The 12,767-nt window shown below is 50.5% G+C and overlaps 1 protein-coding gene across 8 annotated transcripts in view; it reads left to right on the plus strand.

The window, feature by feature from the left end:
• Nucleotides 1–12,767, plus strand: part of NLGN3 (neuroligin 3) — a 122,383-nt gene that overhangs the window by 51,728 nt on the left and 57,888 nt on the right. For 5 of the 8 annotated variants that reach the window (XR_012160653.2, XR_012160655.2, XR_012160654.2 and 2 more), the window contains exons 2-3: nucleotides 1,548–2,273; nucleotides 3,493–3,552. Coding sequence is in view for 1 of the 8 variants with exons in the window: in XM_073358647.2 (XP_073214748.1) it covers nucleotides 1,802–2,273; nucleotides 3,493–3,552 (532 nt within the window). In the remaining 7 variants the exon portion in view is untranslated. The remainder of the gene's footprint in view (nucleotides 1–1,547; nucleotides 2,274–3,492; nucleotides 3,553–12,767) is intronic. The other 3 variants (XR_012160656.2, XR_012160657.2, XR_012160660.2) reach the window with 1 other exon arrangement.

Consider the following 12,767-nt stretch of genomic DNA (forward strand, 5'->3'; position numbering starts at 1 on the left):
GAGAATGGCATGAACAAGCTCTCGAAGAAGAAAAAACAGCTACTCACCTTCTCGTAACTGTTGTTCTTCGAGGTGTGTTGTTCATGTCCATTCCAATACCCACCCTCCTTCCCCTCTGTCAGAGTAGCTGGCAAGAAGGAACTGAGGGGGTGGCGGGTTGGTGGGGCTCTATATTGGGCACCATGATGGCGCCACTCCAAGGGGCGCCTGGCCAACCCGACAGATACTGCTAGGGGAAAAATCTTCCAGCTGCCGTGCACACGCACACACCTGATTGTAATGGACATGAACAGCACATCTCGAAGAACAACAGTTACGAGAAGGTGAGTAACCATTTTTTCCCATGTTTTGATCAATACCATTTTGCTTGTGAGAGCTGACAACATCAGTTTTCTGGTAATTAGCAATAAAGCAATTTACATTCCTGGTTAATTGTCCTGTCTGTGAGAGCTGGTTTCCCAGTATATCTGTTGATGAGTCAGCTTCACAAACTTTTATAAAGTTCCAATCCTTATCTGGTAATTGCCCCGCAGCATTCAGCAATATATGTAACAAACTTATCAAGCAGTTTTTCCATTTCACCTTTGGCCTCATTGCAAAGCTCCATGGGGCTTTGACTTAGTTTGGTCAATGGTCATGCACTTCATCTCAGGGTTTCAAGCTGCTCTCAGGAGAACCCGGCTCTGTATTGTTCTTTCCAGGAAGGGAAAGCAAGTCATTTTCTCAAGTTGTGAAGGGAATGGGGAGCAGAGTTGAGTATGGAACCAAGCAGTACTGATTCCCCATCCCAAGCTCGAAGCACTAGGTGCTCTCTTGGCCTGTTGACTATTCCTGAAGTCTGGCAGCCTCTTGCTCTAGTCACGTTCTTGCTAGTGTGCTCCTCAGACCTGGACTCCGAGGAGAGGGGAAGAGGTGGTTCATCTTTCTTCTCTGGTGGTGTCCTTTCCCTACACACAGGCCTTCTCGCTTCCCCTGCAGCCCCGGGATACCATTAGCATGGGCTGTCTCTCTGTGAACCTTGCCCCAGCCTTAAGCCAGTAGCTGGTGTGCAAGCTGCTTCCCCAGTTTGTGGTTGAATCCCCTTTTCCTTAGTATCATCTGTCTGCTCTGGGTGTCTCAAGCCTGGGTGCTGGACCCATGCTTCTGCAGTTCACACACACATACCTCCTGCTCTGGAGTCTGAACACCCCACCTCTACAAGGCCTCCGATCCCCTTTTCCCCCAGATCTCCAGGAATCTCTTGTCCTCCTCTGCAGCTGGCACCACTTAGCATGACCAGACTGTAGGGCTGGCTGGTAACTGGGAGGCAGCAGCAGTGGATTATCCAGGGGCTCTTTTCTCTCTCTAAGGCTGGAGGTGAGGAGCATTCTGGTGAGGTATTAAAATCTCTCCCCCACCTCTGCCAGGCTCTGGAATCAGGGGGCTGGGGATGTGCTGGTGGGTTCCAAGGTCCCTTTGTGCTGCAGATTTTCTCAGTCAGGTAGAGCTGCCGTTCTCACCAGTGAGAGAGTGCATGTCTGTTAATTCCTCTCCCCCTCTCTCCACAGAGCCGTCAATCCCGTCAGGGCTGCTCTGTCTGACGGTGAACAGCAGCAGGCAGGCTGGGGGCTCTGAAGAGGAACACTCCCCAATCTCCCTGGCTCACTGTTTCCAGTTCGTTTCTGGGTTTATGTTCCAGTTTCTGTCCTCCCTTGGTGTCTGGCTCTGCGTGACAGATAGCAGCAGCCTGCCGTGATGGGGTTCCTCTGAGCCCTCAGGAGAGTGCTTAAGGCTTGGATGGTGGTGCTGCTCATCGCAGACAATGTGGCTGATACTTAAGAGAAACCCGTCCTTGTCCCCTGTTCTCCAAGTGCCTGAGTTGGCTGCAGGCCGGGACCTTTGCCTCATGCTCTGGGTTCTAAGCTTGGCCATTGTACAGATGGATGGCCAGGTCTACTCCCCGACTGTCAACACGCACTATGGGAAGTTACGAGGGGTCCGGGTTCCACTGCCTAGCGAGATTCTGGGTCCTGTGGATCAATATCTGGGGGTGCCTTATGCAGCCCCTCCCACTGGGGAGAAGAGATTCATGCCCCCTGAGCCACCCTCCTCCTGGTCTGGAATAAGGAATGCTACCCACTTCTCACCAGTCTGCCCTCAGAACATCCACAGTGCAGTCCCGGAAATCATGCTGCCCATCTGGTTCACCTCCAATCTGGATATAGTTGCCACGTACATTCAGGATCCCAATGAGGATTGCCTGTACCTCAACATTTACATTCCCACCGAGGATGGTGAGTCCGCCCAGGGTGCCAGGAGGAGACGTGCACTCTCTGGGTGGGTGGGGGGTCCCAGAGTTATTCTGCTCCTTCTCAGCTCTGGTTGGTCTCACCTGGATGTTGTGTTTGAAGCATGTGCTTGTGGAACCTGCAGCATGCTGTCGGTCTGCGGAAAAGCTTTTTCTGGCCACTCAGCTTGCCCTCTGCCTTCCAGCTGTTTTTCCTCTCTCTCTGTCTCTTGTGCTCTCTCTTCTCCCCTCCCCCCCACAGCTCTCTCCCTTCCCCTCCATGGCATTGTCACGGGTTCCTCTTTTGTGTTGCCAAAACTGAAAGGGACTCTCTGACCGCAGGTCCACAGAGTGACGAGCTGGTTTGGGTTCCCGAGGCGCCGAGTGCCAGGCTCCGTCTTGAGCTGGTTTGGGTTTATGTTCCCTCGCCACCCTCCCCACCCTCAGGTTCTTGCGCTCGTTCTGGGGCGTGGGTTGCTGCAGCTGGCTGGGAGGAACACTCTCTCTCTTGCTGGGATGGGATCACCCGCCACTCGTGACTGGAAAGGGACCAAGGAGAGCTGGGCTGGCTCCTCTCTGTGGTGCCATGCTCTGCTGGAGGTCAGGGGAGATGTCTGCATGCACGGCACAATGCAGTAGCATATGTGCTTCGCTGGGACCAGCCGGGGCTAAGTGCGTGGAGTTGGGTGGGGGCTGGAGCACTGTGGACCCAGCCCCTTGTGGTGAGGCTGAGTGCCTCAGGGTGCCTCTTCTCTCTCTAATCTTTTTCTCTTATAGGGGATTCCAGCTGAATTGTAAGTAGCAGTGCCCAGAAGGCAGCACCCTTTCCTCAGGCCCGTGGCAGCCTCACCACAAGGGGGAGTTGTGGGATCCCACGGGCTGTGCCAGCTGCAAGAATCTCTCGATAACACAAGAGCCTATGATGGAAGAGAATGGGAGGGGGGACAGCCTGCCATATCCTGAGCAGTTTTGTGGGAAGACAGCTGCTCTGGAGCCCCAGCCACTCTGCTTCTCTTCCCTTGGGGGTTCCAAGCTGCAGGGAACAGCACCATAACTTCCTTCCATCCCAGTACACTTGGCCCCAGAGTTTTCCTCCCACAGCGGTGCTCCACGTCCCGCGGTCCCAAGAGGGGGTGGCGGGAGGGTGGGCAGTGTGGTTGTAATTGCATGCCCACTCCAGCCGGTGGAGCCTCCTGTTATTTTGTAGTCTTTTATTCATTTTACAGTAAAACGGATTTCCAAGGAATGCGCCCGAAAGCCCAACAAGAAAATATGTAGGAAAGGAGGTATGTAGCAAGCCGGACCTGACAGAGAGGCACAGAGAGAGGACAGAGAGAGAGAGAGAGAGAGAGAGAGAGTGGGAGGGGGCACCTGTCCATTCTCTCCAGGCCTGCGGCATATTTCTTCAGCCTTCCTCTCGTGCCATGTGATTAAGACGGTGGGCCCTCCATGCAGCCTGCAATACTGTCTGTCTGTCCGTCCATCCTCTGCTCAGAGGAACCTTCGGGATGCTCCTGCTACATGCTCCTCCCTTTCCAGGGCCAGGCTGGGCTCCTCAGTGGGAGGATCTGGGTTTGAATCAGGGCAGGACCAGGTGTGTTTCCAAGCCTTTCAGAACAGCTGCTTTCACATGCTGAAGCCAGTGCAGCAGGCTCCCATTGAGGGTGTATGGGAGATGGGGAAATATGGACTTCACACCCCATTCACCCAAAGCCTCCAGCAGGTCCCAGCTCCCAAGGCCTGGGAGTGCTGCTGTCAGGGAAGAAGTGCTCTCACCTTCTTTAACATTTAAATGCAAAACATCCCATTCTTTCATCCTATGGCAGCAAAGGCAAGCAAAAGCACCTTTCACTTGGTCTCTCTGAGCTGGGGACACCTAGTCAAAGGTCCCACTGAAATGTACACCACCAGTGGGCATGTTTGTGTACATGGGTGTGCACAGCCTCATTGTGAACAGACCTAGTAGAGTTCTGGTTGCTGTGGGAACTGGGACCATGTGTGTGAAAGCTTTGCCCTCTGGCTGCATTAATTTCCTGTGTCTCCCTGTACAAATATGTAAATCCGTCTGGCTGTGGAATTGTGCCTCCACCCCATGTGGCTCCCTCAGTCAGGCATGCCACCTCTGTGTGCACATGCACACACACGCCTCTCCTTTCCCATTATGCTGGCCCCTGATGGCCCTACTCCTGGGTTGTCTGGCACACATGGAAACCTGCTCTGTAGCCCCTTTAATAAGCCGTTCTTTACTGCCCCTGGGATCCCTGCACACATGGCTGCCTCCTGGGATGCTGCGAAACAGTTCCAGTTCAGAAACTATTCTGCTTCTAGCCTACGTTCCACAGCCCCACCTTGGAGTCTCCAGCCCCAAGGCAGGGACAAAGCAGGATCTTTTCTTTGGAGTCCTGTGTGCAGTTTCCACCTGATATCAAAATCTGAGACATCACAGTCCTCTCTGGGAACGGATTTGCCTGAGAAAGCATGATCCTGCATCACTGTTACAGACCCCGGTGTGCAGGAAGGAGAGCAGCTGCTGGAGACCGACAGGATTGTGGGAGAAGATGGGAAATGTGCTCTAGAATCATACTTGGGTTTTCCCCAGAAAGCAGCTTTCTATGCACACCAGCAATACAGACCCAGCTCTGTCCCAGTGGCCTTGAGTACCTCCTCTGTCCCTTGCATGCATCTGTGTGCACTGCACTGGGGTGGTGAGGCAAGGGCCCAGAACTTGCATATCCAGGACAAGGGTTCCCCTTCTCCCCCAAAGGGGCAGTGGGGCAGTCAAGCTCTTCTGAAAGGCTACATGTGGGGAGAGAGGAGAAGCCCCAATGTGGATGGACTGCCACTCTGGCCACACACAAGCACACATAGTGGGGTCCAGCCCAGTGGCTCTCAAGTAGTTGTGTGGCCCAGGCTCTGGAGCACTTCGTGTAGCTGGGCCCTTGGGCTGCTTGCCCTGGGAGGGTTTGTCATGGCCTGGGGTCCTATGTCCTTCTGTTCTCTTCTCTGTGCATTCCGCTTGGTGTCCAAGGCCTGGCGCAGTGCGGCACAGCTTGGAGGTTTGACGAGAATTCTCTTTCCTTCCAGAGATTTCCCTGAGTTCTGTTGTTTGGTTTCTTTGCTTTGCTTTCCCTGTTGCTGTCTGGCTACTCACACGCCATCTCTCTGTGAGTGCCAAGGCTGCCCCGAAAGGGCCAGCGCATCAGGGAGTCTCCACACGCTGCCTCCAGAGTGGGCTGCTCCCTCTCATGCTGTGCCAGCAGCTGGCCCTTCATGAGCCACTTCAAAGCACTTCCTCTGAGAGAGCTCCTCAGCCCTCTTCTCCCAGCCTGCCATTGGCTGCCAGGGCTTCACAGACCCCTTGCTTTGGAAGGGGAAGCCGGCACTTCAGCTGGTTACTGGGTGTGCAGGGGGTGTGGCGGGGGGGGATGTTTATTACATGCCATTAATAAATGATCTTAGGGGAGAGATGCAGCCTGGTTCCCCCCTCCCACCACTTCTGCCTGTGCTAGGGATTTCTGTGCTGTCCATTGCTGATTCCTGGGTATGTTCCATCTGCAGAGGAGGGACCCTAGAGGCTGCCTAGAGGGGTTGGCTCTGGTTAGAGGAGGCTCAGCCTCTCCTGTAGGAGGATAGTGAAGGTGCCTAGTACACATCAGTGATTATCCCCACCCAAGTGTTCCTAACAGGAATATTCAGAGTTCTGGTTAAATATAAAAGTAATCCAAATGCATAAGAAATGGAAACGCATAGTTAAGGCACCCAAGCAACTTTACCTGTGCCTTGTAGGAAGGCCATGAGAGGTTAAAAATGAAAAAGATCCATTTCTAAGCATATTTCGATTGCTTTTACATTCAACCTTGACTCTCAGCTTCCTGGGTTAGTAATTCTTGGTTTTGGGATAGGTGTAACATTCTGGAATGTTTTTACATAAGTTACTGCTATTTACTCAGCCTTAACTTCAGTAGAACGTGGATTTTTGTCTTTGAATTTCCATGTACTTTAAAGTTATTAAAATTTCATATGTGAATGGTAAACAAGAAAAGAAACCCAAAGAGCAGGTTCCTGTGTGATATTTCTAATGATCAGAAGATAGGAAGGGTCAACTTCAAATCAGTATTTTATTTTAACTTTTTATTTATGTCCATATTAACCTGTACACTTGGGTCACCCCACTCTGGAGCAGCCAGAGCACCCTGACCAGTTCCCCACGCTCCTCCATATTCCCCTGTACACACGCACAGCCTGGCTATTCCTCGCATTCCCCTGTGTGCACACACCTCAGACACACTCCCTGGTCAGTATACCTGTGTGCAGTGTTAGGGGTAACAGTCCTCACTGCAAGTGTCTCCTTCAGCAGGGGCCAGTGGGTATCCCGAAGAACAAAGTGGTCTCCCTCTTGTTTCCAATGGAAGGGAAGTCAAGCTGTACCCAAGGTGTCCCCTTCTCTTTCCCTCAGGGTGGCTTGGCTTCATTCTCACTGGAACCAATGGGAAATGGTGACTATTTTGAAAAAGGACTCCGCCTTAGTCTTGCTTCCAGGGAGAGTAACAGGAGCCAGCAGCCATTTTGAAAGAGGAGTTCTTTGGGGTGTTCATGAGCCCCTGCTAATAAACAGCAGCATGCAATGATCCTTCTCCCTAACATACCAATTTTTGAATATGGCCTCCTACGATGTCAGGGAGTTCTGGCCACCTGGGGAGCTTTAGGCATCCCAACTACCTCCAGAAGTTCATTCTGTCCTTTGTAAGTCCTGGTGGTCTGTGGAGGGCACGCTGGCTCTATTTTTGCTTTACATGCAAAGCTGTGCTCCACCTTAACCAGGGAGCTGCACACACCACTTCCACCCGGAGCAGTGAGCTTACAGGAGGCCCTGCCCGAGGCCCTGCCCAACGCCCTCTGCGGTCTCCACCTCTGCCAAGTCTGATTTCCTTTGGGAGCCAAACCCCAGCATGATCCCTGAGGGGATGTGAATAGTTGAGAAGTAAGGTCTGGCCTTCATACAGACTTTGTGCCAGTAGAACTGGGTCGATTAGGGCTCTAATATGATTCTACCAGTACAACCCCTAGTGTGGACACAGTCTGACCGGTATCAAAGTGCCTTATACCACTATAGCTTATTTCCCTTCCAGTACAGGACGATCCTGGGAGGACTGTCCTGCTTTAACTAGACCAATACAGCTAAAGCGCCAGACCCCTTGTGTGTAGACAAGCCCCTGAGTGGTTACAGAAGTGCATCAGCTAGGGGGTGACTTCCCACCCTGACTATGTGAGAATTGCAGTGGTTTTATTCTAGAACAGCTCTTGCCTCCTTCCCTGAGGCCTGCAAACTTGTGGGTGTTACCAAACAGCCACTGACCAAACTGTTGGAAATAGCTGCACCAGCAGAGTGGAAGGGGCTGGGGGAGCTCTGAGTAGAGGAACTCACTAGATTTGATATTAATTGGGTCTGTTTCTTATTGCTCCCTTGTGGTGCCTAGTTAGATCTCTGCCCGCTACAGGAGGGATGACACACCTCCCTCAATGGCCACGGACTCCTCACTCTTCCTTGGGAGCCACCAGAGCCCCACAGGGTTAGTTATTTGTACAGCTCCATAGATCTGTTTGACTCTTTACTAACACAAAAGATGCTCCTGCCAATGGGAGTCAAACAGCTGGTGCTCTCTCTGTGCCTTTCTCCAGGAGGTCCCTGAGGTGACGGGTGTGCGCTGGTACTCCTTTATTAACACCGCAGCCATCTGGCTTTTTTGCACAAATCGCCTCCATGAGCAGCCTCCCCTCCTAGCAGCCCAGGCCCCAAGCCCGCTGGACACAGAGCTGCTAAACTTGGAGCTGTTGTCATACTTCAGGCAGTTCTGAATGGCTCTCTGCTGGGGTGCCAACCAGCATGCAGTCACCTCCGTTTATTTGCATAGTGCAGATCTATTAATTAAAATTAAGAGGCGCTTGGAGATTTCTGTCCTTCGGGAGAGTTGCTGTTAGTGTCCCAGGGCTGGCCCTTTGTGGGGTCATAGTGCAGGAGGCAGGGGCCCTGATGGGCTTGAAGCCCAGGTTCTGAGACAGATGGAATAGCATCCTGGAGGCCAAGTGGCCCGTTGCTGCCCAGGGCACTTGGACCATTGTTTGTATTTGTGACAGTTTGTATGAAAGTTGATTTTTTGAAATAATTTTTAATTGAAATGGTGCACTGGTGCATGCTGGTGAGAGCTGAGCCAGTGTCCTGGGCAACTGTAATGCAGCAAGGGTAGGGCGTGTCTGTCTGCCTCTCATGGGGAGATTGCCATGCTGGGAACTGCAGTGTCTCCTTCCCTTCCTCCCATTCCCCCAGCCTGGCTCTGGTTTCTGTGGCTACCCAGTAGTCCCTGAAATCACAAGGAATGGACAGAAGAGCCCTGCTAAAGCCCAGGCAGGGCTGGTCCCTAGGGTCGGGTTCCTGCCTTGAGTGGGTCCCAGCACTCATAGGCCTTTTCCATCCTTAACTCTTTGGGTCTGTGATACCCTAGGTAGCTAGGTAAAAGGGGCAAAGGAAGGGTTAATCTGTCACTGCTCTCAGGCCAGCTCTTTTCCTACCCCACTACCCACTTTCGCTTTATCTTAGCCATCCCTAAACTGGGTCCATTTGGAACCTACATGACACTAGCACCTGCCACAGCTTTCAGCTGGTCTCAGCAGGTGGGGCCAGCCCACTCTGGGGCTGCCTTGTTTTGAAGGAGAATAGGGCTGGTTTTGGACATGCTCCGGCTTGGGCTCAGAGTGCTATGCTTCTCCTGCTGTTGGTGTTGCTAATCCCCTAAAGCTGCCATCCTCCCCGTACCTTAGGTCTTGTCTACAACAAAGTTGCACTGGTTTAGTTAAACTGGTGCAACCCCTGTGTGGATACTGGTATTTTGGTGTGAGTAGCTGATTTTGGTTAAGCTTAAACATGTTTCTAATACACTTACGCTAAACTGAAATGAGTATCCACACAGCCTTTGGTGCTGGTTAACATTAAGCCAGTGCAGCTTTGGAGATAGCTGCAGAGGGTTTCCTGCAGAGGAAACAGGCTCCTGGTAGCTGAGGAAAGGAGGAACCAAGTGTCTTTAATTTTGTCAGTTGCATGTCTAGGGATGTAAATAAACAAGCTGGTGAGCAGCTCTGGTCTGGCCCTGAAGACTGTCTCGATTGGACCTGTTAGAGCTTCTGTGGTCAGGTTTAAGGATTTGGGATCTGAAGTGAGTTGGTGTATTTAGATGCAAATAAACTGGTAACTAGTAAAACCTATTGGGTGATACCCCAATTCTGGGAGGCAGGGCAGGATTGCTCCATTCAGTCAGGTTCTGGCCACCACACCCCTGTGAAGCTGTTTCCACAATCAAATGCTTCACTACTGCAGGATGTTTCCTGATACTCAGCCCAAATTTTGGCTGAACTTAATCTTGTTGCTCTTAGTAGTAATCGCATAGGGCCCTGCCCAGTCCCTGTACCCTTCACACTTGTAGCTCCTTGTTGTAACCACCCTTACTCTTCATTCAGCCAAGTCCTACGTAACTGATTCCTGTAACCAGTGGTTACGCTGCTCTCTCTAGGTCCTTCATTGTTTCTCCGGGAATTCAGAGTAGAACCTGAATTTGTCTCCAGCTTCTGGTGATGGGGCACTCAGAAATGACAAAGTATTCATAGATTGATAGATTCCAAGACCAGAAGGAACCATTGTAATCATCTAGTCTGACCTCCTGAATAATACAGGCCAGAGAACTGCCCCAAAATAGTAATTCTTACAAGATATCTTAAAGAAAACATCCAATCTTGATTTTAAAATTCCCAGTGATGGAGAATCCACCACGACCACTAAATTGTTCCAGTGGTTAATTAGTCTCATTGATGGAAATTTACACCTTATTTCTAACATGAATTTGTCTAGCTTCAATTTCCAGCCATTGGGTTGTGTGTTAGACAAGCCCATCATCAAATATTTTTCCCCATGTAGGTATTTGTAGACTGTAATCAAGTCACCCCTTGACCTTCTCTTTGTTAAGCTAAATAGACTGAGCTCATTGAATCTATTGCTATAAGGGATGTTTTAATCCTTCAGTCATTCTCAGGGCTCTTCTGTGATCCCACTCTAATTTATCAACATCCTTCTTGGATTGTGGGTACCAGAACTGGACACAATATTCCAGTAGCAGTCACACCAGTGCCAAATACAGAAGTAAAACAACCTCTCCCCGACTTGAGATTTCCCTGTTTATGCATGCGAAGTTCCCATTAGCCCTTTTGGCCACAGTGGCTCACTAGGAGCTCATTATCATGGTTGATTATCAACCATGACTCCCAAATCTTTTTCGGAATCACTGCTTCCCAGGATAGAGTCCTCCATCCAGTAATTATGGTCTACATTCTGAGATGTATAGGTTTACATTTAGCCATATTAAAATGAATATTGTTTGCTTGCATCTAGTATACCAAGCAATCCAGATCGCTTTTTATCAGTGACCTATCCTCTTCATTATTTATCATTTCCCCAGTTCTTGTGTCATCTGCAAACTTTCAGTGATGACTTTACGTTCTCTTTCAGGTCATTGATAAAAATGTTAATTAGTGAAGGGCCAAGAACTGATACCTGCAGGATCCACTGAAAGTGCACCTGCTTGATGATGATTCCCTGTTTCTTCTTTGAGTGGTTGCGAACTTGTATTCCATTCAGCTGTGCGTACGCCCAGTGCACCAAAGTCAGAGGATTTTGCCCAGCAGCACCCATGTGGTATGCTCATGCCCCTCCCTTGGCTATATAAGGGCAGTGCTTCCCTGACCTCCCTCAGTTCCATCTCACTGCCCGTGCTGGAGTGCTTAGTGTGATCTTTCCCTACACTTGTCTTCACAGCTTTTTGTGATTTTCTTGTATATAGTGATAGTATAGTTATAGTTAGTAGCCGCAGTTAGATAGTGATAGTAGTAATTGACTAGTTTCTCCTCCTCCCTGGGGTTTAAACATTGCCCTTCATCTGGGGTGGCTATCCCCACACTGGATGTCATGGAGAAGGACACGTTAAGGAAAGGTGTTCTATTTTTCAGTCCTTTAAAAAGAGGACTTGAATGGTTAGAGACTTACGATTGAAGCAGCACCTTCTCAATCTGGCCATGAGGCCTTTCTCAGCCCTGAGGACTGCTGTCGAGAGTCCGGCACCTCAAAGAGCACTGGAGCTAGTACAATATGGGACTTCTCAACCAAGCTGGGATTACTCGCCCCGAAGAGACTGCTTCCCTTCATTGGGCCCCCTGAGAAAAAGAACACATAAAATAGACCAGGGCCATTCCAGAGGTAGAGGAGACTCGTCTTCCCTGTTTAAGAAAAATACGGACCAGCACCAGAGTTCCCCAGTGCTCAGGTTACGTGCTTTCCGGTAATGAGCAGGGAAAACCTATACCATTGACTCATTGGGTTCCCATTAAGTCCAGTACCCTTGGCAGAGACGGTGGCACTGTCAGTCTACACCCCAACAGCAGATTTGCTGTGCCTGTCTATCCCTGACTCACCACTCATTCAGGACCAGCTGACTACACTGGCATCCTGGGCATCCGACTACACTTGGCATCCTGGGCTCCACCTGGTTTGGTAGCAAACTTATTGTTGTTGCCAACACCATCATGTGCACTGTGGTTTACCCTCGGTTAGGGGAGCTGTCGACTTCCTGCTTGGCACTTTGGGCACACGCAGAGACTCTTCACTACTGATGCTCACTGCGACGCAGCCTGCATCGCTGGCCTGGGACCAGCTTCATTTAGGTTCCCAAAAGAAGCATTGGTACCGAGTATGAGATCGAGGCTGGTACCAGTATCCAAGATAATATTGACTGTTCACTCAGTGCCGATGGCACCATTGGGCTGGGCCAAGGATAATGCTGGACGTTTTTATCAATGATGTCCATCAACTATTTGGAGGGATCCTCAAATATGAGCTTAGAGGCATCTCCCTCCCCTTCCCCATTTTGCTTTTGAAGATTGTCAAGACACAGCGAAAATCATAGTCAATGACAGGATTGGTACCATTCCTGCAATAGAGACATGGGACACTGGCCTAGTTCTTTCTGGGTGCTGATGCACTATCCTCATCCACAGTGACCTCCATGGAATCCCAGGGTATTCCCTCATTCAGCAAAATCATGGTCACCTGCTCACCGTAGGGGAGATCACCTATGTCTTCAGTGCACTCCCTGCCGGAACCACTAGCGGGCTCCCTCTGCGAAGAAGCATCCTGAACCTTTACGACAGTCAGCTGTCATTCCTCAAGGGATTCTGTTGTTCCCAGCTACGTCTTCCTCTTCGTCACCAGATAATGCAGCAATACCCTAGTCATCCTCTCTGGAACCAGAAGACTTCAGTTCATATCAGGACCTGCTCAGGCGCATGGCATTGGCCTTAGAGGTTCAGGCTAAGTTTGTATAGGAAAACACCCATAAATTGGTGGATATCCTTCAGCCAAGGACCTGTCCTGGGTCCAGTTCTGTTCATAAATGACTTGGATAAT

This window comes from Lepidochelys kempii, chromosome 9 (genome assembly GCF_965140285.1).
Source record: "Lepidochelys kempii isolate rLepKem1 chromosome 9, rLepKem1.hap1, whole genome shotgun sequence".
NCBI classification, from domain to species: Eukaryota; Metazoa; Chordata; order Testudines; family Cheloniidae; genus Lepidochelys; species Lepidochelys kempii.